We start from the raw sequence: 26,256 nt of genomic DNA on the forward strand, positions 1-26,256 counted from the left end.
CAGGTTTCTTCCCTTTTTTCCCCCTGAAGGGATATTTGGGAGTTTTTCCTGGTCCGATGTGAGGTTTTGGGGCAGGGATGTCTATGTGTACAGATTGTAAAGCACTCCGAGACAAATTTGTAATTTATGAAATTGGGCTATACAAATAAACTGAATTGAATTGAATTGAATTCTTGCTGAGTTGTGCGCCGGGGCCTCCCACTTCTCTTTCTGCTCTGGTTAGAGCCCGTTTGTGCTGTTCTCTGAAGGGAGTAGTACACACCGCTATAGAAAATTTTCAGTTTCTTTGCAATTTCTCGCATGGAATAGCCTTCATTTCTAAGAACAAGAATAGACTGGCGAATTTCACATGAAAGTTCTTTTTTTCTGGCCATTTTGAGAGTCTTATCGAACCCACAAATGTGATGCTCCAGATGATCAACTAGCTCAAAGGAAGGCCAGTTTTATAGCTTCTCTCATCAGCAAAACAGTTTTCAGCTGTGCTAACATAATTGCACAAGGGTTTTCAAGGGTTTTCTAATCATCCATTAGTCTTCTAAGGCGATTATCAAACACAATGTACCATTAGAACACTGGAGTGATAGTTGCTGGAAATGGGCCTCTATACACCTATGGAGATATTTCATTAGAAACCAGACGTTTCCACCTAGAATAGTCATTTACCACATTAACAATGTATAGAGTGTATTTCTGATTGATTTAATGTTATCTTCATTGAAAAAAACAATGCTTTTCTTTGAAAAATAAGGACATTTCTAAGTGATCCCAAACTTTTGAACGGTAGTGTACTTCCCCGAAAAAAAGCGCAGTAAGGTGGAATTTTAGAACAATTGGAAAGCGCAGCCGAAAGAGGCGTAGACTAGTGGGTGAAGCCAGTCCTAATAGTTTGTTCTTTAACATATTTATTGCATTTCACTCTTGGGCTGGACAGGTGTGGCAGCGGTACACACACCAAGGTCAAATATAATAAAAACATTTTAGTGAAGGGCAATAAGGCCTTTCTTCAGAAGCCAGTCAGAGTTCACTGTGGTTCGCAGCTCTTATTTATTAATGTTATTTTTGCCACAGCTGATGTTCAAATAAGAGAGTAAGGGCAACACAATGCAGAGGACTTTTGTAGTCTGTTGTGGTGCGTTCAAGTGCACACGACAGGAGGGGACAACGGCGAATCCTGCAGCGCTCCCACGACACGCGGATGACCTAAAACACGGATTCGTCCGAATAAATAAATAATGTCGACCAACGGCACGAATTATGATGAAGACGATGGCGGGGTGAATCCAGTACCACCCCATCAGTCCCTAATGGTTTCACTTGCTGAATTAGTCTATAAAAGGATTTGGAGATAAACAATATATTTATTAACGTCATTCAGGTGTCTGTTATATTTGAGGCCGTCATTGTTCATCCCCTTATTTCAATGAAGCATCACAGAGGCTGTGGAATTAAGTTAGATATAAAGTATTCCCCCTCATTTTCATCAAAACTCTACAAACACCGACGTTTGAGTGTGTGTGTGTGTGTGTGTATAATCACTATTCCTGACTACGACTTTTTCTCGAGTTCCTGAAGGAAACGCCGGCTTCCGTGCTGAGAAACCAGGATGAGGTGGAACTCAAACAATAAACCGAAACAATGAGTTCAAAGATGACGCAACACTGTAGACTTGTGTTTTGTTTTACGATTCCCTCATTCCATGTGTAATGTATTAGAGAAAACAAATTAAAGTCAAAACCATCATCACGCTGTGTATTTTCTGTTGGTATTTAGAATAAAACTTGTAAATGAAATTTTTTTTTTAAAGGACAAATGAGACCAAAACAAAACATAAAGTGGAAAAATACCTCATTTATTTTTTAAGCACTTTCCATAAAATGCCATGTAACCAAAGTTAGAGGGACAAATAAACAAAAAATAACCTACAAATAAATAAATAAACTTTCTACAGACCTAGTCAGGTTAGTTCACCCATCTGCGTTGTGCGATGGCTGGAGTGTTATTACGACGTTCTATCTCATACACATAGTAACCCCTCCCGCCACGGCCGCCACCGTCGCCACGGCAACAACTAAAGCGCCGCACTGTGAAACAGCCCGTTGTCAGGAGGATTGTCAACGTTAAAAAAACAGCACTAACTTATTTTTGTGCAACTATCACTGTGTGTGTGTGTGTGTGTGGAAAGATGAAAAGGAAAAATGTGATGAAATGGATGAAGAACAACAAAAACACTGATGTCACAATGTGCCCTCGCCATCTTAGAGAAGATGTAAAAAAAAAAACGCAAAGCGCACGGAGTCTGAAGCGTCAACATTATTACAGTGAGGAGTCCGAAACACGATATTGATCAAGATATTGATCCCTGAAAAGGGAAAAGAAGATCGCAGACCCACAACATGTTTAGTCTTTTCTCTGGGAGAAAACAAAAAGAGCATCTCTCCGGCACCCCGAGGTCTTCGATCCACGTCTCCCTGCAGCGGCGGCAGCGATAGCCGCCGGCGAGTCGTCCCGGGTTCGCGGCGACCGACGGACGACGACGAGAGACTTTCCACGAAAAGCGCTGCGGTATTGTAACGCGGGACCCAAAAGGCCTCCGGCGCTTCGGCAACGACGTCCGAAGACGCGAATCTCGTTTCACGTGAGACTTTTTGCTTAAAAAGAAAAAAAAGTTGGCTACCGGGAGATTAAAAGTGGATTCTTGCAGGATATAAAAAATGGGAAAAAAAGTTAAATACAAAAACAAAAAAAGTGAGACGCCGCAGCCGACTACGGCGACGGCTACGCCGTCGTACATTCTGCCACCTGAGGCACAATTTCCTAAATACAACCGGAGGACAGCCAGAAGAAAATCTAATTAAAGTAACAGTTCATCATACAAAAAAAAAGGTAGTACAACCTACAAGGAATGGTTAGTGACAATAAAAAGAGTCCATAAGAAACAAAAGAAAAGCGTCTGAAGAGCACTTAGGGGGGCGTGTTTCCATCTTCGTCGGGTCCTTATCAGCACCCTGCAGACTGGGTGGGAGACGTGGACATGGAGAGGGAGAGAGGGGTCGGGGGGGGGGTCAACGGAGGTCAAGCTTCATCAGCTGTGACGTCAGAACCCAGAGGTCACCGTTTAGTGCAGCCCGATTAACTGTAAAGGCCTTTTAGGTCGCCTGAGGCACCACCTTCATCATCTTCTGACACAAGGCCGTGGTCGAGCCTGTAACACACACACACACACACACACAGCGATTAAACACAATGTCGAGTGACGTTCCTGTGATACCTGCCCGGCGACGGGATGGGCGTGTCCTACTCACAGATTCTGTGCTGCATCCACTTGGGTTTGTTCTGCCACCGCACGCCGATGAAGTAGACGGGGATTCCCGTCGCGATGATGCCGAAGCCGACGGCGCACTCCACCGGGGTCTTCCAGATGGAGACGACGATGAGGAAGAGGCAGGCGAGCACGAAGCTCACCGGCAGCAGAATATTCACCTGAAAAGAGACTGAGGCGTTAAAAGAGTTCCGACCACGCCTTTCCTTAAAGTCACACTGCGGTTGGTTTCTGTATTGCGGCGTAGTTTATTCAATTAAAATCCTTTGCGTTCGATTGGGCCACTAAAAGTGGGTGGGGCCTAGAGTTTAAGCGCCTTTAGCTTCACATCCTAATGCAACACGACGAAAAGTCTTTTAGGTCCAGTGTTTCCTGGTCAAACATGGAGGGATGGGATTGGTACTACAATAGCTAATTTCGCTGAATGTGCGTATCTTTTTAGAGGAAATGACAAAAATACATTTCGGAATATCTACAGAACTATTTGTGTTTGTCATTGTTGGGCCAGATGCTGGTCTGCAGGTGACCCAAGTGCCAAGTTCAGATGTTTCTGATGCCAAAACATTGTTTCAGCAGCAGATTTATGAATCTACTAACGAGCGGTGTATTCAGGTGACCACGCGAACTGAAGGCCGCGAACTGAAGGTGGCACGCATCTACCGGGTGACTGGCGAGCGGCACCCGGTGACCCAAAGAGACGAGTTGGTAAATGGTGAACTGTGAGATCCTCCGCTTCGGACTTGTTGCACAGCAGGAATGTGACAAGCGAAAGAAAGGAGAAAGCAATAGAGTGGGAGAGTGAAAGAGAGAGATGGAGGTCAGCGGAGAGACAATGCCACCACTGTCCCACCGCTCCGTCCCTCACACACAGTGCTGGGCCAATGGATCCATTTGGCTCTCTCACTTCACTGCCCTGACAGACTCCGCCTCCAACCGGCACACAGCGCTGTGCAAGCGGACGGATGAGCAGTCATCAGGCTCTCCACACACACACACACACACACAGGGGTTATACAAGGTAAATCAAATGTAATTGAATCCCCGTGCCCTTATCTTTGAGAGGACACCATAATGCCTTCGCCAGCCCTTTGGCCTGACCACACCCCTTAACCTAATTCTCACCTGAATCTTGAAACCAAGTCCCAACCCTCCAACAGGCCAACATGTCCTCTTTGCTAAGTTGTCCTCACTTTGTAGTTGAAACATGTCGGTGCCCACGATGTAGCCAGAACGAGAACACACACACACACACACACCCACACACACACACACACACACACACACACACACACACACACACACACACACACACACACACACACACACACACACACACACACACACCCACACACACACACCACCAGCAGGCCTCGACACCAACTGACAAGCATCCAGCTTCTGTTCGGTCCTTTAATCTGCGATCAGTCTCTATTCATCGGCGCTCTGCTGAATAGATCCGTTTTTGTTCTCGTTGCGTGAGACAAAGAAACTCTCACCCGCTGCCAAAGTTAACTCGAGCGGGAAACGACGGTGACAAAGAGCAAAGGGAGACGCCGCTCGTCTCCACCCCGTCCAGAGAGCCGGGCTCACCTTGATCGGTCGCTCCATCTCGGGCTTCTTGTAGCGGAGCCACATCATCCCGACGATCGCCAAGGCGATGCAGAGCCAGTTGAAGAAGCTGAAGAAGTTGATGACGGAGAAGATGTCGTTGGAGAAGGCGTAGAGCAGCGTCATCAGGCACTGCGGGGAACAGCAGTCATTTGTTTCCATTAAAAACATCATAAACTTCACATCCACACACTATCCTCGTCACTGAGCCAGTGCAGCGGATTAGAAAGGATGGAGACATACGGTGAATATGAGTGAGGGCAGCGGGGTCAGCAGGGTGGGGTGGATCATGGACAGCAGACTGGGCAGGTGACCCTCGCGGGAACCCACGAAGAACAACCTGAGAGGGCCGGAAAGACAGGATGAACGAATACGTCTTGGATCTCTCAGCTGACACAAAAATGTATAAATCGTCTCCATGTACTTATACGTTTCTGGATTTTTCTTTTCTTGTGTGTACGTGTGCATGTGTGTGTTTTTCACCTGGATGATGTGAACAGAGAGCCGTTGACCGATCCGAAGCAGGACATGCCAACAAACACGGGGATGATCCATGCCATCGGACCCAGGTGCTCATTACCAAAATCCTACAAGACACACACACACACACACACGTTATAGATAATCATAATCAGTCACGATAAGTAGCCATCAGGTCAAGCTGCACAGCGAAATCCACCGGCAGTGGATTCACACCTTTTCATTCAAAATGAAGTATTTTGTGCAATCGAATTCCTGTCTGATAAAATAAAAAAACAGTGCATCCTGTTTGTTTATACTCGGACGGAGGAGAGAAAAATAAAGATGTGATGAGCTTCTTAACAACCGGTTTCCTCTGCAGCGGCTCAATAAACGGATCTTAATCTTGTGATTTAGGTCAACCAGGAACACGGTTATGATTCAACCCAACTTAAAAATGTGAGTGAATAAGTTCATTTAGAGTTCACGCGAAGCGGCGACAGGAGGCGGCGTGTGTGTGTGTGTGTGCTCACCACGGCCACGGCCTCCGAGTTGAGCATCCGCTCGGGGGAGAGGGTGGTGAAGTAGGCCAGGTTGGTCAGAACGTAGACCACCGTCACGATGGGCAGGGAGATGATGATGGCGCGGGGAAGGTTTCTGAGGGAGACGCACACACGCACACACACACTTAGTAGGACAGACTATTGACCGTTCCCCCCAAACAAGTCTGAATTGTCAACTCACTTGAAAGGCTCAATCATCTCCTCGGTGACCAGATTCAAGTAGTTCCTGTAAACAGAGGATGCAGAGCGTCAGTATCCACACAGATATGATACACAAGTTGCCCAATGCATTTCCATAACCAAACATTTTGTGAAATATACCTTAAAAGACACAAATGAATGAGTAAATATATTCATATAAATGTATTTTTCTTTTAATCAAACTGTGTAATTAAACATCGAACACATTTCCAGGAATCTTCCGAAGCTTTAGGGATATCATTTTTTTCACTGACTTTTCCAGGCCTGGAAATAACCATTATTAAATTCCATGACTTTTCCCGGTTTTACATGACCGCACGAACCCCGTGATACACACAGTACAAACAAAAGTGCTCTGTAATAATAATCTTTACGCAAGAAGATTTTACTTTTTTACTCTTTTCACAGTCAAAAGGAAGACAGCGAAAGTCTTTATTGATCCCAAAGTGATTTAAATTCAGTCAAGTCCCGTTTCTACGGTAAATTAATGTTGCATTATTGTTTTGCAGAATTTCGCGATCCAGTAAGTAACGATGCATTTCCACGCTTCCACCAGGAGGGGTCGCTACCTCCGCGAGGCGAACGTCCGACGCGTTAACTCACCAGCCGCCGTAAGCAAACAGGCCGCTGTACATCGCCAGCCCCAAGCTGCCGAACTCGTACTTGGAGCCCTCGAACGAATTCTCCGGGAGAAGGCGGTCGACGCCACCTGGAGGAGAACCGGGAGAAGGAATTGGGTAAAAAGAGTGCACGCGTCGGCATTATTATTGCATCCGCAGGCGACTTTACCAGCCAGTCTGGATGAACCCCAAAAGTGGAAAAAAAACAAGACAAAACAAAAGGATGACCCCGCGGTCACCCGACACAACAGAAAGCCTTCCGGCTTAAAGCCGGCTCGGTATGTGGATCAGGTGACCATCCATCTTCGAGCCATCAGCTGTTTTTTTGCGGTTTCAGGACATTGGTCACAGCCACCGTTTCCTCCTGGACTCCACATTCCTGCCGGAGCAGCTCCCCGCAACACACACACACATTCTCAGACACAGCGACGGTTGCTAAACCAACCGCCTGGGGCAGTGTTGGTAAGAGGAGCGTTAGTCCTAAGCCGCCGGGTAGCGTGGGAATCGCCCGATCGCCGCGGACTTGACGAACTGCCCCGATGTGCGACCGAACGTCCCGTTGGTCAGCGCCGCATACCGATGCGTACCGACTAGGGGAGCTGTGCTCGGGGGGGGGGGGGGGGGGGGGGTCTCTGGGTCCTGGTCTGCACCGTTTCTAAGCGCAGGTCCATCAGTTGGGTTCATGTAAATAAAAATTCAATCCCATTTTTTCGAAAAGGCCAGATTAGATCAATTCTCTTCAAATGTCTCGTTCGTTTGGAACCAACAGCCCGACATTTTCATTTTGGGGATTTATTAATGTCTCATGGTTCCAAACGTTAGTGGATTCTAAAGAATCTGCAGATGCTCCGGTTCAACATGATAAACTGTATTTATGAGTGTTGATGTACAGCGGTCCCGGCTGTATATCCGGTGTTACCGGGAATATAATGACGGAGGAATGAAGACCGTGGGGCATCACTTTGTTTCAGTGTAACTCTCGCTGTCAGAAGCACAACTTTATTTGTCACGTGTCATCTTCAGTCCCTCTGATTGGTTGTTCTCTTTGCCCATCAAAACAGTGACAGGGTTAACCCTATAAGGGCTGCACATGACAATACATATCACCTCATATAATGGAGAACATATATTGTGTATGTTAACAGTCTGATATCCGTTGTGTGTCAGTGCTCCATGATAACGGCTTCTACAGGGAATATGGCCAAAGAGGTTTTTAATGTCCTCATTGTGCGTAAAAAAAAAAAAAAGTATCGGTTCAGGCACCGGTATCGTTTTAAAAGTACCGGTTTAGCACCTGTATCGGAAAAAACCCAAACGATACCCATCCCTACTCTCCACACAGCTGTGCACCTCTGATGACGTCTCCTTCTTGGTATTACTGCCTCACTAACCTGCAGCTCACCTCACGCCCGCGAGGCTCCAGCTCATTTGCTGTTAATCTTTAGTGAAGAGTTAGCGGTGGACAGACTCCTCCTCCTCAAGTCTTCTCTCGCACTGACGCTTACCGCTTTTATTTCTTTCTCCCGCTGCTCCTCGGGGCATTTCCCACAACACTGGTCAGGAAACTCAGCCAGTCACATGACACCAGTGACACACACGCACTCTGGAGAATTTAAATTAGGTCTGGTTTAATAATGAGGATAATAAGTCACAACAATCCCGTAAATTCATTCCCATGATCACACCCCGATGTCAAAAAGCTCCCATCGTCCAATCCGATGCACTTGAGGGACTGAACTGTAACACTTTCCCAGCCGCAGTGACCGCGACCCGCGAGGTCAGTTAGTAGCGGCGCTTGAGATTCCGGCTGAGCGCTTTTCTTTCATTTAAAACTTGAACCATTAACTTTGATCATTCTGTGGTTGTCTTGCAAGAATTTTTCTCTTCCTTTTTGGCGGCAATTTTAGGGCAACGCGTGTAAAAAAAATTTTTTACACGTCCGGCAAACGCTGCTTTGTTCCCTGAATGCATCATAACAGAAGCCTTGTGTCTCCTTAATCCTAGTTCTACCAGTTGCTCCCCTAGTGATTGCAGGCCGCCGCCAGCTGCCTGCACGGAGCGCTACTTCCTGCTCCGAGGCCCGACGGCTGTTTCCTTTTTTTAATCGCCTGTTGGAGTACAGCCTTTGTGGAACCCGCTCGCTCGGGTCTTTTTATTTCGGCCGTGCACGCTTGGCAGCGGCGGCGAGCGAGTTAGAGTCGGGGTGTCTGACGTATCGGACACGCCGTGTTAGATCGAGAACACGGCGCCCACAGAACCGCGGACCAGCCAGAACACGACAAGTAAATCCAAGAGCAGGTTTCCGTAGCTGCTGGTACACAAAAGCATTTACCTCCTCCCCCCCGAAAAACATCTTAGAGAGAGCGGTTGGCTTTACTGCTAATCAGATCACACCGTCCTCTAATCCGAGACGCCAGCAGCGCTCCGACCTTCTGAGCTCGCCGCGGCGGAGAAGATCGGTTGATGTAATCGGCGGCACGCGCCCGGGCTTTGGTCTGGATAATCCGAAGGCGCTGCAGATAAACAGCCATTAGAGGCCGAGCGCTACAGAACCGGCGGAGCGGCACACCTGAAGCGGGTGTCGTGGGCGGGGCTCTGGCGCTCCACTCGTTTGGAGTCTTATGTGGGATTGAGGGGAAACTCCACGAGCGAAGGGCAACATGTGTACGGATTGGCGAGCGATGCTCAACAACAACACAAACTAACCACCACGGACTCTACTTCTTTAAAATAAACTTTGACCGTCTCTGATGTGGTGCACATGTGCACTGTTGTATGTGTGCATGTTTTTAATGGCGTGTGTGTGTGTGTTGTCTTCTGTTTATTACATGTAGTTACTTGGCTGAACTTGGGACATATTTCCACCGAGGGGGACGATGAAGTCAAACTTCTAAAGTTGCCCCTTTTTTCATGTTTTCGGAGAGGAAGTGACCTGCTGGGATGTTTTGACGGGACAATGCTCAACTTTTATCTTTGGTCCCTGAAATCTCTCTCTCTCTCTCTCTCTCGCTCTCGAACAGTTCCAGGCAGTGTCGAGGCCCGTTCGCCCACCGTCAGCTGATCCGAGACCTGTGACCTCGGCCACCAACGCTGTGTGTGGGTGATGAAGGACTGAACTTGGGACTTTTCAATCCGCAATCCACAACTTCAATGGTTTGATCTCGGGTGACGTGAAGAGCGTAGCGTCACATTCCAGTAACAGGGTAAAAAAAAGGAGGCTTCACTTTTAACCAAACACTTCACATAACTTTTCATTTCGCGGAGGCTTTCTATCCAAAGCGACAGGGAGCGCCTCAGGGTTAGGGGTCTTGCTCAAGGTCACCAGCAGGTTCCAGGGAAGCAAACCTCAGACTTTAAAGAACTTTTAATGCTGACAATAGGCAAATCTATACGGAAAGCTGACCCACTTCTGTGTAAATCACGACAAAATACATCTCACAATCACGACCGCAGACTGGATGTAAGAAGTGGACGTGGTCACGGCAACGACACCCATTGGTTTGGCATCGTGGCCGTCGCCATCTTGTTTTAGTTTTATTGGAGCCAGAAGATTGTAAAGCACTCCGAGACACATTTGTAATTTGTGAAAATGGGCAATACAAATAAACTGAATTGAATAGAAGTGACAGTATGTGGACTAGTGTGTGAAGCTGGGGTGCGACGCGCTTGCTACGCCTTTGATCCTGAAGGACAGGTCTCCAACCGCCAGGTAGCCACGCCCTAAAGCGGAACCCGTCTTTGGGCCCGTTAAATTCTAAATGGGCCATTATTTATTGACTAAATTATGGTCCATTTGGAATTAAACATCATGCTGTATTGAAGAAGACTTGAAACTCGAGATTGAGACGATGTTAACTCATGTTTACCGAGGGAATGAATCCAGAGAGACACTTCTAGGCGTGGTCGGGACTGGAGGTCGGGTGTTGCAGTTGGAGTTAAAGCCAGGTGTCGGGACAAAGGGTGAGGAGGTCGTCGGCGAGCTCGCAAACACGCCGCCGAGCTCCACAGTCACCCCTCAGTCCCAGAGACCTCCACCTCGCTTTAAACTCAGTGACATTTCACTTTCTTTTTTCTTCCCCCTCTTTCAAAAGGCTTGGAGCAAAAATTCTTGTTCCCACTGATCTGGGGCACCATTTGCTTTGTGATCTTATTCAATTTTGCATCTCACGCCAACTCAACTCGTCCAACCAAACAAAATCTGTTGACTAAATACGGGGCTCTGTTTTCTGTATCTCACTCTGGGGGGCAGAAACACAGACAGCACAACGGGGCTTGGCAGCAAGTACACAAATGCAGCGGGGGGGGGGGGAGACAGGTATTATGCCTTTAACTATATTTAAGACTACAAGCTATAGTCGTCTAGAATCTATGGCGTGGACCCAAAGAACCCCCGAAGTCTTGGTTAGAGTCATAACACTTTACCTTCTTTAAAAAATATTCAATAAAATAAACGTCAAGGGTCTGATAGTGAACGGGACACGGTGTCGAATGAAAGGAGCGGTGTTCTGCTCGAGAGCCATTGTCCCGTCTCCGTGCTGTTCTTTGGCAACACTTCACAATATCCTGTGGCCTTAATGAGGCTGGGATGGGGGGGGGGGGGGGGATGGGACAGCAGGTCTGGCTGGGATTTACTTTGGTTAGAAGGGTTGGAAAAAAGCACACTAGCCATATGCGGATTAGATCGATTTGGAGAATCCACCAGGCAGTGTTAGAAAAAGTTGATTTCCAAACACGACTTGATCAGATACAGAGTCAGAAGTGGCGCAGCAGAAAGATAAAATCTTCATTAAACATTTGTGTTTGGTTTGGGAGGTTATGGTTAAATTAGCTGCACAGAAACACATTGCAAACCAAAATATAAGTAATGAGTAGTACTCATTTCAGTGTCGTGTTGCCCAGCTACGTCAGTGGAGGAGATGAGCACAGATAGCAGCGGAAGACTTTAGAGAAAAATAGAATTGCGTCAGTCAAATGAACCACTTCCTGTTTCAAGTGACTTGGCACAGACAGCAAAGTTAAAGCGTGGTCTGCTTCCGCCCTCACTAAGTGCACTGGATGTGTGCTATATGGAGAAGTCATTTTGGAGTAATCTGCAAGAACAAACTTTTTGCAGAGGGGATTAACCCAAAAAGTTTTGTTTGGTTTATTTAATCCCAAACCATTATTTTTTACCAAACTTGGTTGAAACCTGGTCAGTTTGTTGCCTAAACACATTGATGGATTACTGCACAAGCCCGGGAGCCCAAATCCCTCTAGTCTTCATCTACAAAGTTTCCCTCAAAGAGACCATCGTCGACCACAAATAAATAAATAAATATATATTAATAAATAATATATATTATATTTATAAATATATATATAAAAATAAATATATATATGAATAAGTATCTATAAATATATAGTTATAGAAATATATATATATACGAATAAGTATGTATAAATATATATTTAGAGAAATATATATAAATATATATTTAGAGAAATATATATATATAAATAAATAAATAAACATATATAAATGAATATGTACCTTGGCCGATCTTGACGAAGCCGATGATGATGATCATCACAAGAGCCAGGAGCTTGGCAACAGCGAAGATGTCCTGCACCCTGGTGGCCGCCTTCACGCTGTAGCAGTTCACAAAGGTCAACAAGACTGCAAAGAGAGAGAGAGACTGTAAGTGGCCTTCCTTCATCCTTAAGAAGCAGCTCTTCAAATTCCACCATAATGCATGACTCCGGATTTTGATTGATTGATTTATTTGTCGTTTGCCAGAGTACAGGTACAAAAGCATCGAAATTGCAAGAAAGGGTGGATGAAAGATTACAGCATAACATGAGGGAAGAAGGTGACTATGCCCCGAGAGGGGTACAGTGTGGGAGCAGGAAAAAAACACCTTAGCACATAAGCACATACATTTTAGACATGACTTGCAACGAGTAGGAAGGGGGGAGGGGAGGTAATCCAACAACTGGGTGATCTAAGCCCATCCATTGGGGGCAGAAGGTAACCAGCACCGACAAGCAACAGAGGATTTCTCATTGAGCTCACGAAGAAGTGACTGGTTTTTTGCAGCTGTTTTTGATGCCTTGTCATTGCATTTTCTCCAAAACCCTCTTTTATTGTGCACGAAATAAATTGGGCTCTACAAAAACATAACGGGAGTCGGAGAGGAATCCCCAGATTGGTTGAATAACCGCCTTCCCACTACACACCCCTTTCTTCTTCCCACACATGTGCAGTGATGTAACAACCCCAATCCCTCATGCGCGTGCAGACTGCATGGGATTGTCGAAGCAGCCCCCCCCCTGAACCCTGGACCCCATTGAACGTGATTAACTAAAAGCAGCAGGTTCCCTTCAAAAGCTTCTAAATTCGGTCGGGGGGCCACAGCAGGAAGACGAGGCGGAGCACAATGAGGCTCTGTGTTGAAGAGACCGAGACAAAGGGAGAGGGAGCCCCAAGTACAGTAGACAGAAGGACGTGCACACACACACACACACACAACTGGCTGTAACTTGGGCCTATGTGCACACACATAAACACGTGTGATCTCGGGTTGTACAAATTCCAGACGGAAACAGGTCATAGGGAACGATAACTCTCACCAAAATAGACCGATGGGGCTGTAGATGGAGTGTGGATGGAGATTTGGCTCTCAGGTTTACAGTGACACCACACACACACACTCTGAAGATTAGGTGCGAGGACTACAAGCTGGCACAAACACATTCATACATGTCATCATGTATTCAGATACAAGCACAGTGTGTGACTTGGAAGGGAGGGGGACACCTGTTGTACGTGGCAGTCAAAGACAACTTGTGCTACTAGAGGATCAAGTTAAAGCAGCCAATAATCCGGCATTAATCTCATTAAGACTCCGTGCAAAACAAGTGGAAACACACTGAAATCTACCAGCGTTTGTAAGCAACACTGAGCTGCGAAGCCAACGCCCACTGGCTTTAAAAAATAAATAAACATTCAGTGACCCTGAGTGCACCTTTAAAGAAATTAAATTAATTGGAAGCTTTGCATCAAAAGGTGTGGATAATTTTTTTAAATAAATTTCCATTTAAATTGCACAAAAATGCTTGAAAAAAGTTGGATTAACAGGTGTGTTAATATTAAAATATAACAATAGATATAGAAAGGTTGTATTGGAATTGGATGAATAAATATCAGATGGACAAAATATGTACAAACAACTCAGTGTAAAACTATTCAATGCTGCCACTGAGTAGACCGAGAGCCCAAAATATTAAGAGCCCAAATGCACCGTTGAGTTTCAAGAACGAGCTTTGTTCATTTATGCTAATTACAAACAAAAGGTATTTGGGGGGGAAATAGTTGCAACAGTATTCTCCCCTGGCATGTAACCCTGCAGGGACTTTACTAAACACACGTTTTATTCAAGTAATTCTTCTTTTTTGGGGGCCAACATTATTAAAAATGTAAATATATTTTAAGTCTTAATTATACTTTTTGTCTCTCAGAAAAGTCATCATTGAAGGAAAGAAAAAACCTCAACACTCCAGACGACCTCTCGCTTTTTATTATATTTATTAACAATAAATTGGGGTTTTCAAGCCCTATTCATTTACTAAAAGATGCAATAACAATGAGGTGAAATCTTCAAATTCAACAATGAAGCTCAACAGATTTCCGAATTCCTCATTTAAAATTTCAGACAATGAAATTTGAATAAAAAATATTTTATAAGAAAAGAGGAACATTTAGAAAAATGTAAAAAATATCCCAACAGAAGTAAACAAAATATAGAAAATATAAACTTACACGAAAACAAATTAAGAGAGCATGAATTGCTCTGAACGACTCTAAACCTCACGAGACCAACGGTGATGCTGCGCGAGCATCTCCTTTCATCTCCGGCGGCTGATGTAAGAACGCCGCACGTTTTCAGCGCGCGCGCTGGAGCGGTGCATTGAAATGCGTCGCTCGATGCTACCGCACGTGCGTCGCAAGGTTTTACTTTCTTTCTTCTTCTTTTTTACGTAAAAGCGAGCGACGAGTTAATGTCGCACACACAAACACACAGGAGGTGTAACTTAACCCACGTTGCGTTCACGCCGGAACAAACAAACAAAACAAACACGGCAACCTCTAAAAAGTTGCATCATCCCGGGGCGACTCGGCTCGTGCCGCTCACTGTACTCACGGATGCAGAGGCACGCCAAGAGCTTGGCCCCTTCCTCCGGCACCGGGCACACGGGGAACAGGGGCTTGAGCAGGTAGGTGGCGAACACGTAGGCGACGATGTACTGCGAGGACGGCCGGATGATGAGCAGCTCGATCCACAGTTTGAGGAAAGCCAGCAGGGGGCCGTACACCTCCAGGATGTAGGCGTAGTCCCCGCCGGACTTGGTGATGGTGGTCCCCAGCTCCGCGTAGCAGAGGGCCCCCACCGTGGAGAACACGCCGCACACCGTCCACACCACCAGGGACAGACCCACCGAGCCGGTCTCCTTCACCACGCCGGACGGCGTGACGAAGATGCCCGAGCCGATGATGGTGCCCACGATGAGGGCCACGCCGTTGTACAGGGTGATGGTCTTCTTCAGCGCGACCCCTTCCTCTCCTCCGCCCGGCTCCCCCTTCTCCTCGCCGGGGGACAGCATCCTCTCCGTCACCTGCTTGTCCTCATCCCTGTCCGCCGAGGCGTTGGAGTTTCTCTTCTTTAACGCCGACATCGTTGGCTTGAATTTTCTTGGTTCCGCGCGAGAGGGGGGGGGGGCGGAAGTCACACAAAACACACACACCCGCGCAAAGCTTCCCGCTTCTGCCGGTCTCTCACCGTCCGCTCTCTCTGCGATGCCGGCCGGGCTCAACCGCGAGGAGTCCTCGGTGTCTGTCGGTGTGAGTCAGAGCGGCCAGCCTTCTCGTCTCTACTCTACCCACGTGCGCGAGCGCTATGGAAATTGGCATGCTGGCCCTCCTCCGTCAAGGCCAGCCCCTGTTTTTAGTCCGGCGTCTCCTCCTCATCACTTCTGCCTCTGCGTCGCCCCCTGCCGGCGGACGGCGGTACTACGCCCAGCGTCTCTCCATGAAACGAGGAAGTCCAAGCAGTGCAGCACATAAGCAAATATGGAAGGGTTGATTTGTGCTTCTCCCCCAGACAGGAACCCAAACCAGCTGCACTGGTTCTACTCCGAACATAACCTTGGAGGAGTTAAGAGCACAATACAGGGTATCAATCATTAATTTAAAAGAGTGTAATGTCTAAACCAGGGGTGGGCACACTTTTTGACTCGCGGGCCACATTCGGTTCTAAAATGTGACAGAGGGGCCGGGGGGGCCATTTTACACGCATGTAATTTTTTTTTTTTAACCTATCGATTTTTTTTATTTTTTTCAATTTAAAATTTAAAAGTAAAAACATTTACTGGAACTGGAAAGAAAAAGATCATTCAACACAACATTCAAAACAAACCCAACAAACGAAATAAACATAATAATTTCAAATAATTTCTAATTGTTTAAAATATAAAAAATAATTCCTGAGAGAGATGAGAGAGATAAATATCCTGCCTGCAGCTGCCTGCAGAAAGGGTGAAAAAGGGTCTTTTAAAGTGAGGCGTACATCATCTCATCAAGGTCAAACCAAAAACAACAACACACACACAACTTCACAGCGCTAAACTCAAAAATATGACCCTAAGTTTGATTTTTTTAATTTTATTTTTAAATTATTCATATCTTCTGACTTTACTACTCATGTGTGTTTGTGTGTTTTGTTGGTTTTAATTGGTTAGGTAGTCATAGGTGGTTCACAAAAAAAAATATCTGAATACAATACTATGCATGTACTTGCACCTGTCATCCTGAGAGGATCTCTCTCCTCTCTTCTCTCTCCTTCCTTTTGAAGGATTATTTAATTTTGGAGTGGTTCTTGTTGGATTTGAGGTCAAAGGTCAAAGGTCATGGGTCTAGGTTGTGTATGTACTGATTCAAAGATTGTTTGACAAATTTGTTGAATGTAAAAAATTTAAACTGAAAAAAAATAAATAAAAAATTAAATTAAAAAAATGATTTGTTATAAATTACCAAAAAAAATGATGTCATGTCAACATTAAAGATGGGATGAAGAAGATGGATCATATGATGACTAGTAATTCATGTAGTTTCATGGGTTGTAAAATAAAATTAAATTTATATTTATTTATTTTAATTAAATGTAAAAAAAAAAAAAAAAAAAAAAAAAAAAAAAATAAAAAAAGAGAAATATACACAATAGAAAACAGAACAAACACATTTTATTATTTCAAATATAGCTTCAACATAATAACATCATCATCTCGCGTCTGGCTGCAGTGCCTGTGGCTGCGCTGCAGGTCTGCAGGCAAATCCTCATGCAAGCTGTAATCACAAGTCAAATACAAGACTAGTCCAGTCACCTGGACACGTACTCCACTAAGGACGGGACCACGTCCACCCGGTCCAGGTGTCCAGGTGGTTCTCCGTCTCCCTGCGTGTTCTCTCCTCCTCCCTCCAGGCTCCCCACTGCTCGCCAAAATCTCTACGGCTGTTGTGTGGTGGGTGGGTCCTTTGTGATTTACTGAGTGTTCATGGGGTTGTTTTTTCGAAATTTTGACATTTGTTGGGATTTTTTTTTTTGACAGAAGACGGTGAGCACAAATTGCCGGAAGTGCCAACGCACAACGCACAGTTCCGCGCCCAAATTTCGCCAAACAAACAAAGGATTTGGACAAAGTCCGGATGCCGGGGCAATGTGTCTGCGGGCCGGTCTAAACCTATAGCTACTCTGCATACAAAGGTAATTTATTGTCATTGTGCAACACGGGGATACGTTGTAAATTCAACATCACAAAAACAGGAGCACATTCCTGTAGTGGTGCGTCTTTTGGAATATGCAGCGTGAGGAATGTAAACAGGCAGTGACGAAAACCACATCTCTCATGGTTGAAAATTGCGTTGCATAAGAATGCAGTGAAGTGAAACACCAGCCGATTGTTATGGTACTTCGGCACAACTTTTTCCCACCATTTTAATTTGCTCCCATCAATTTGCTCCCCCTCTCCCTTCATCATGAATCCAACACATCTTGTAAAACAAATCCTTGTTATCATTGTTTAAATGAGCAGGGTTTCCCTGAGCCACGTCATTCCCTTCAGGGCTCCAGAGGACAGGAGGCGGCCGGGGGCACGCCCTGGGCAGGTTGACAAAGCAAACATACCACTATTATCACATATACGGGCACAATGGAATAACACAACTTCAGCTAAACATTTGTGAAGCCCGATACTAATCTGTACATCAGATTAAAACACATACAAGACAAAAGCTCCATGACTTAAAGGCAAGTTACCCTATAAATCCAGAGATTCTGCAAGTATTGAAAAACATGCGCGGCAAGAGAAGAAACTATGTGCTTTCATTCTTGAAAATAGTAACTGCTGCTTTTTTCATCAAACCGAAAAATAATCTTCTCGAAACACTCATTTGTGGATATCATCCGTCAGCGATTGACTTCATTTTTTTATACAATGGCCGACAGCGTGGACTTCCTGTTTTAAAAACTGCGCTTCAGCGTTTTACTACCACAGGCAATAGTATTTAACAAAGACACTGTGAGTCACCCAACCACAAAAAAGAGATGCCCCAGATATTTGATTCGGCAACCGAAGCGAGAGGAGACAGGGGAGTGGCCGAGCGCAGGGCGAGGCCTCGCCTCTCATATGGTGGCGGTGGCATCAATCAGGCTTCTCCACGAGAATTAAAAAGGACGACACTCGCGGCAATTCGACTTTAAACAGTTGACTCGCACGCACACACACACACACACACACTCACACGCACACTAAAACATCAATGTGGCCTCCCTCTCTCCTATCACGGTGGAGACAGAGGGAAAGAAGCACAAGCGTCTATATGTGAACACGAATAGTCTCGAATCTCTCTAGAGGTGGACTATAAAAAGTCCCCCCCCCTCCTGAGAGACAAACACATCCACTGACAAAAGCCACAGACAGACTTGTTGTTGTTGCTTAAACCAGGTGGACAAGGTCAGACGGCCCGAAGGGAGCATCCGTCCCGATATTGTCTCGTCTGCTCCGTCCACACAAAGCCTGAAGAATGCAGGACCTCCGTCTCAGGTCGAGCCCCAGATCAAGAGACGCCAATATGCCTTAATCCATGTCTGCCGTCCCCGGCTCGCCTCGCTGGGGCCGTCTGTGTTTATAAACCTCTCGCTTTTATTACCTTCGCATTGAAAATGCGGAAGGTAATGTTTTGATCGCCGTATATTTGTATGCGTGCGTGCGTGTTACTCGCATAAGTAAAAAAGTATTAAACCGAATCGCATGGAATTTGGTGGGATGATTGGTTATTATCCGGGGGCCATTTGATTAGATTTTGGGATCGATTGGGTCAAAGGTCAAGGTCAAGGTCATGAAAATGTCAAACTCTTCTTGAATCGCATGAAATTTGGTGGGATGATTGGTTATTATCCGGAGACCATTTGATTAGATTTTGGGATCAATCGGGTCAAAGGTCAAGGTCACGAAAAGGTCAAAATCTTTTTTTTACCATAGCGCGGTCAATTTATATCCAATTGACATGCAACTAATGCCAAAATGTTCATAATTCAATGCCCAATCTTGTGACATGCGAAGGTATGAGCTCTACCGAGTGCCCATTCTAGTTGCCTGTGTTATGCTGCTATTGGCTGCCGACCCCTCGCTCACTACTCTCGACAGGCCCAACAGGGCCACCAGTGATCAACCAACCCGCTGTATTTCCAAGCCCACCACCTATACTTGTATTGTTGCGGTGCTGTGTTTGGCTAACCGCTCACAACTTGAAGCAGGTTGCCCGCATCCATCACCGGGGTTTGGATAAAGACATTTCACCACGCCTGGACAGGAAGGGTTAGTTGTATTCATGAAGCAGTGGCTGTTGCAGAGATCTGCACTCTACTGAGTACACAACCACTTTGTGTACAGTTTCTACACATAGCATGGGTCAAAGTCCTGGTTTGTGGACTATTGTTACACTGAGGAGACCGAAGAAGGTCCACGCGTCTCCTCAGATCCTGGTGAACTTCACCATCGAGAGGATCCTTTCTAACTTCCTCACAGTTTGCCATGGGCACTGCTCGGCTTCAGACCCCAAACTACTGCAGAGGGTGGTTAAAACCGCCCAACCCGTCACCGGTACTTCACTCCCTCACTGAGTCCATCCACCTCGAGCTCTGCCTGCGGAGGGCTCGCGGCATCTCAGGGACCCCACACACAGGCCACACACCGTTTGCCCTCCTTCCCTCTGGATGGCGCTACAGGAAACCTGTTCCAAGACCAGCTGGCTCAGGAACAGTTTCTTTCCCCTCAACGGTCAACACCCTCAACTCTGCACCACGTTGACACCCCCCACCATCCCCCCTCCATCATCGCCAACCTCTCCCCACACTATGCCCCAATCACACTTGCACCGTAATGTCTACATATAGACACTTACACCGTAACTTTAATGTTTACGTATTTAATCTGATTTTGAGTGTGAATCAATGTGTTGCTGTCTAATAGTTAGCATCCACAGAGGAAGTCCATCTTAAAAGATAAGGATGGTGGTCCACAACAGCAATGAATTCCTCATCTGAGATCCACACATCAGAGTATTCACTCATTCATGTGCATAATGAGACTCTGTGATGACTGTAATGTTTGTTATTGTTACCAAACCCAGTGGTACCTTGCTGCTTCTGATTGGTAGTCATGGTGCTGATACACATGCTGCAATACTTCTTAAAAGAAATACCTAACACGCAGTGCCTTGATGGACGTTTCTTCTTCAGTGTTTGTTTTCTCTGCAGATGTTTCACTCTATCTATCTGCAGCTGTGGAAAGCTCTGAAAGTTATGACTTCATTTTAAACAAACCTGCAGCGTCTGTTTTGTGTGATAAAAAACAATCCAGGTTTTTTCCCACACAGTCTGACCCACTGACTTAGTCTCTGCTGTCGGTACTGGTCCTCTGTGGTGCTAATGTCTCACAGTGAATGTAACAATGACTTATGCATGTTAAAACTCTTCATGTTGGACCTTTCACAAGGGCAATGGATGAAATACTGAACATGCATAGCAGGCCGTTTATGGCTCAGGGGCCAAACGTGTCAAGGCCCTCAGTCCAATACCTACAAAAAGTTACGAGGTTACAAGTGTTTCATGTACGACAGGGTTGCACAACGGAATTCAAATCGGCGTCCCAATTTGCTGCGTTGGAAAGAGAAGAAGAAAACGATATTATATATGGAGGGTGGCGGATGAGTTGAGCGATCTTACAGCCTGAAGGTGGCTCGGGTGATTTTTTGTGTTTTAATGTCTCTTTAGCTCTTCTCACCAATATCACGGATGCTCAGTAGATCGGGGGCCTATGATGCCCCCCCCCCCCCCCCCCCGTGTAATGTTTGCAGTCAGATGACTTTCTATGCTTACTATTGCGCCTCTGTAAAAGTTGACAGGAACTTAGCACGGGAATTCTGCCTCCTAAAGTTTCCTGAAGAAATAAAGTCGTTTGTGTGTGGTGACCGTGTCAGATTGTTTGTGATGCTGAGGTCCAGGAACTTAAAGCTGCCAATTTGCTCCACCTCAGCTCCACTGATGTAGACAGGAATGTAGGTCTTCGCCTCGATACATGAAGACACCTATACCACCAGAAATGAACACAAAAATGACTTCCAAAGAAAAAAAAAACACAGACACAAAATAACTGCAAAGAGCACACAAAAAGACTCACAATGTCTATGAACAACCACAAACCGAGTCAAAATGGCCGTAAAGAAACACAAAACAACCTCAAAGAGACTTAAAGATACGCAAAACGACTACAAAAGGAGCAAAACTAGCAGACAAATATCAACAAAAAGACCAAAGCACTCGCAATGTGACAGGAAACAACAGCAAAGAGACACAGAATGACCACAAAGAGACACACAACCACAACAACAAGGGGAAGTAGAGGGGCCTTTTGCATGTCTGCGCCCATTTCTTCATAATCCGCCCATGACGAGAGCGCAGCGTTGCAGATATGGGAACCCCGAGCGGATGGGAAAAGGTCCGCAAACAAAGCCGTGGCTCTGATGTGGGTGTGGGAGAGGTCAGGCAGCTGAAGTAACATCCACTGTTTCCAGCTCCTCTCCCAGGGATTCCGCATGTCGGCTGACCACGGAAACCATCGAATACACAAACACACAAACAATTGATCCTCCCCGACACAACACTTGGAAAAGGGCACAAAGGCTTTTCAGTGCTGCTCACGGATTCTGATGATGCTTTGGGAAAGCCTGAGAGCTGCAGAGGTAGAAACAATAGCTTCGTTAGCCAGGAGCTGGTGAATTTCTATTCAATTCAGTTTATTTGTATAGTACATATAGACATCCGTCCCAGAACCTCACATCGGATCAGGAAAAACTCCCAAACAACCCTTCACGGGGAAAAAAGTGAATACACCTTCAGGAGAGCGACAGAGATGGATCCCTCTCCAGGATGGACAGAACAATAGATGTCATGTGACCAGAAGGAATCATTACAGAGTAACAACACATTCAATGAATATGACCGAGTGTATGAATAGTTGGTAGTGGGCATATTCCTCGATCCAGACCTCCATGATCCATCAGGCAGATGGAGGTAGAGAGGAGGAGTGGGCGGAGTCTCAACAGGGCCATGGAACATTGTGGAAGGACCAGGCGCCGAGAACACAGTTTTTGGAAACCACAAAAGAGCCAAAAGAAGAAAGGCTTGTTGGAAATATCTTAATATAGAGTGACCGAACCATCCCCTCATTTGTTTTAAAGTGGCTATAATTTAGAGGCAGTTGAGAATATGTTCCCTTTTACAATTAAACTGAATGAGCCAACTCGACTCAGTATTAAATGCAGGATTTTCCTGGAAATCTAACGCGAAGACAGATGCAAAAAGAATCCTTCTGAAGTCTCACTTGCCCCCCAATCCGAGCCAGTTCTAGAAGTCCAACTCTTTCACCCCTTTTGGTTAACACGGATTTTAATTGTCACGTGGTAAAAAATAGTCCCAGCAGCATACTTTTTCTTTTGATTGGAGTAATTCCGCGAGATGCAATATGAGCAGATTTCAGTTTGAGCTCCGGAGAATTCGACAAGTTCGGATGCGTTATCGTGAAATGAGGCAAATAGGTTCGAGGAAACCGGTTCAGACGCAACATCAAAGTCAAAACGTGGATCACATAGGACGGAAGTCCTCTGTCTGAAATATGTGGAGCACCAAACCAGAGGAAGAGCAGCTGGCTCGGAGTTCAAAAGGGAAAGGGCCCCTCGTTGTTGCGTTCCTGTTTGAAGAACTTGAGGTGTTCTCGGGTTGTTGATGTAAAACGAGTTCCCCTCGGACAGAGAGCAGGAAGACGACTCTACTTAGAACATGGCCGCCTTCGTCTCGCTGCTGATGGCCGCCGGACGAGTTCGTGGGAGATTTCACAAACACGTGAAATACTATTAGGTGGATAATCTACCACTGCAGATGGTTGTTCAACAGCAACGTCCCATTCCACATAAACACTGGAACGGAGAAATTGTTGCTAGTTACATTTATTTACGAGTCTTTAAAAAAACAAAACATTGTTACCTTCGCATTGAAAATACGGAAGGTAATGTTTTGATCGCCGTGTATTTGTATGCGTGTTATTCGCATAAATCAAAAAGTATTAAACCGAAGCGCATGAAATCTGGTGGGATGATTGGTTATTATCCGGGGACCATTTGATTAGATTTTGGGATTGATCGGGTCAAAGGTCAAGGTCATGAAAAGCAGTGGCGGCTCCTGAAAAAATTCTCAGGGGGGGCAATTTTTTAAATAATGATTAACCCTCCCAAAACCACAGACCTTCAGACAGCTGTCTATGTGTAGCTTTCTCACAATGCCATCAAGTCATGTGACTCCAGTCAGTGTGACGGCTGTGACTGAACTCTGTCTGTGAGCTTGTAGTTAGTTCATAAGCAGACAGACAGTCTGAGGCCGTCTGTGAGCTGTCTGTCAGTAATCCAGCTCCTGGTCTTTGATTTGGTGATTTTTTTCAACAAGATTTAAATAATTATAATAATAATAAATATGAGATCCCCATTTGTGATTCCTGCATCTGTGCTTTTTCAAATAATAGAAGAAATACAATTGCAATCACTTTCAAGTAAACCAGATTGCTCCACCAGACAAGAAAAAGCTAAATGTTGAGCTTTTGTTTTGAAGGGCAACAGCAGAAAAGCCGAACTCACGGAGGTAAGACCTGGCAAGTCGCCAAGAATCTCGGCTGTCGCGCATGCGCAGGCACAACTTGTAAATACCGTAACGTAAACATTTACATTAAGGTACAGGCATTTCAACATTTATTTATTCATGACTTAGTTTTATGTCGGTGTACTTTGACCATGTGTAATATGTGGAGTTGTCAATAAAGGTCTTTCTGCATTTCCCCTGCGCCTCACCTGTAGTCCTACGTTCCTCTTTCAGGGAGCACAGCTGACAACACAGCTGTCAGAGAACCCGTTTACAGGCGTTCTTTAACATCAGGCGGAGATCTTTTCTGACGTCCATCTTCCAGTCAGGAAGAAAACGTTTCAGAAGACACCTCAGAAAATGTTCGAGAATGAGGAACAATGTGTTTCTGATTTTATTTTCATTTTATTTTGAGGAGCGACAGGGAACGTCTCCGAGGTCGACCGATCGACGTGTTGGCGACCACTGGTCTAGGAGGTCCTACTTCTATTGTTGCCGATGTGTCTTCAATGTTACGCCGACCGAAAGGAGTCTCTTTCAAAGAAAGAATTGAATCGCTGCTGTTGCCCTGAGCACTGGCCGACTGAATACGCCTCTGTCGAAGCTGTATGACGTACTGAGACGCTTTTACATCGATTAATTATGACAAGACCTGGAGGGGCGACTCCTCCCGGAAGCCATAGAGAATGCATTGAGAGCTCTGTTTTGTGAAAAAAATGGGTTTAACATTGGAGTCAATGGGAGAGGTCTGGGGCGATTTTCATTTCGCCCAAAACTTTAGCACGACTTTAGGCTGACTGAATGACTGTTACCTGATTGGACAATGACATACAGAGGCAGAGCAGACGTCTAGTGGTAGAATGCGACTTTTTTCTTTTCTTTTCTTTTTTCTTTTCCTCCGAGGCAGTGCGTCGCCCCAATCGCCCTTATGGACAAGCCGCCCCTGATGAAAAGGTCAAAATCTTATTTTTACCAAATTGTCAATTTGTATCCAATTGGCATGCAACTAATGCCAAAATATTCATAATGCAATGCCCAATCTTGTGATATGCGAAGGTATGCGCTCTAACGAGTGCCCATTCTAGTTAACCATGTTGTTGTTCAGTACGTTAACATTCGCTAGTTAGCGCAAAAATACTAAATGCAGCTGACGGACAACGCCAGGTTGAGTTAAGGCATCAGGAACCTTTTTAAGAATCATTCCACGGGGACGACGCATATCAGTACGAAATATCTTCACGGATGTCGCGAGTTAGTAATATATATTATGTTGGTTCAATCACACATGCTCTGACCTGCTGCATTTCGGGGGCATGTTTAACTGCAGAGCACTCGATTGAGAAAACAAGAAATATGTTGTGTGCCTCTCCAAGGGCCACAGGCAGGAATTTAGAAAACCTTTCCGAGGCAGACTAGTGCATTGTTGGCTTATAAGAAAGAAAACATAATAACCTTTAATAATGACGACATAGAACGGCTTGTGTTCCGATACAAAAATGAACAACTTTATGAACACAATTACCGTATCAACCCGCCAGTCCTCAACAGGCAACGGTTCCCTCTCTGAGCTATTTTATTTTTTTGTTGCTCATTAACCTCCTTTTAAAGCTTAGAGTCACACACAAACACACAGTGCAGTTCAAAGCGTTGGTGGTCTCCAGTGAGTCAATTGGTACAATAAGGGGAAGCCCAGCAGAGACCAACAGGTGCGTCCCTGTCCACTCAGACACGCCAAGCACAATAAACACACGCCGAGAGCTCGCCTTCAATCGCTGTATCTTTGGTTTCGATCGGGCGGCCCAGGCTGTGGTAACAGGGACCCCGGGCGCCTGGGCGGGGGCCACCAAACATCCCCTCTCGGAGTCAGGGGGCTTCAAAGGTATCGCTGAGGAGAGGGCGGGTGTGGGGGTGTGGAGACAAGAGAGGCAGTGGTCGGTCTCGGCCCGGTTCAGGCTCAGAGAGGAGTAGGTTCAGGTGGTCCTGCGGGAGAGAACGACGAGGGGGGGGGGGGGGGGGGGATGTAAACATCCCTGAGACGGACGGTTTGTGCAGCAGCAGCATTTTTTTGAAGGCCCCAGACTGCAGCGTGGTGTTTTTCAGTGTTTCAGGGTGTGGCTATATGTTTACACAGGTGTCATGGCAACTAAAATCATCATAAAAGCGCTCAGAGCATTTTCTGCCAATAACAAAAAATACACAGACATACA

At 45.7% G+C, this 26,256-nt stretch overlaps 1 protein-coding gene across 1 annotated transcript; it reads right to left on the bottom strand.

The window, feature by feature from the left end:
• Positions 1–1,828: 1,828 nt before the first annotated feature.
• Positions 1,829–15,896, bottom strand: slc7a5 (solute carrier family 7 member 5). Its single transcript, XM_056417744.1, has 10 exons — positions 14,951–15,896; positions 12,301–12,426; positions 6,754–6,859; positions 6,131–6,175; positions 5,920–6,043; positions 5,411–5,514; positions 5,171–5,267; positions 4,910–5,059; positions 3,303–3,480; positions 1,829–3,202 (listed from the first exon to the last, which is right to left on the bottom strand). Exons 1-10 carry the CDS (start codon positions 15,480–15,482, stop codon positions 3,147–3,149), a joined length of 1,518 nt encoding a protein of 505 aa, XP_056273719.1. The 5' UTR covers positions 15,483–15,896; the 3' UTR covers positions 1,829–3,146.
• Between the last annotated feature and the right edge of the window lie 10,360 nt (positions 15,897–26,256).

This window comes from Pseudoliparis swirei, chromosome 6, assembly GCF_029220125.1.
Source record: "Pseudoliparis swirei isolate HS2019 ecotype Mariana Trench chromosome 6, NWPU_hadal_v1, whole genome shotgun sequence".
Lineage (NCBI taxonomy): Eukaryota > Metazoa > Chordata > Actinopteri > Perciformes > Liparidae > Pseudoliparis > Pseudoliparis swirei.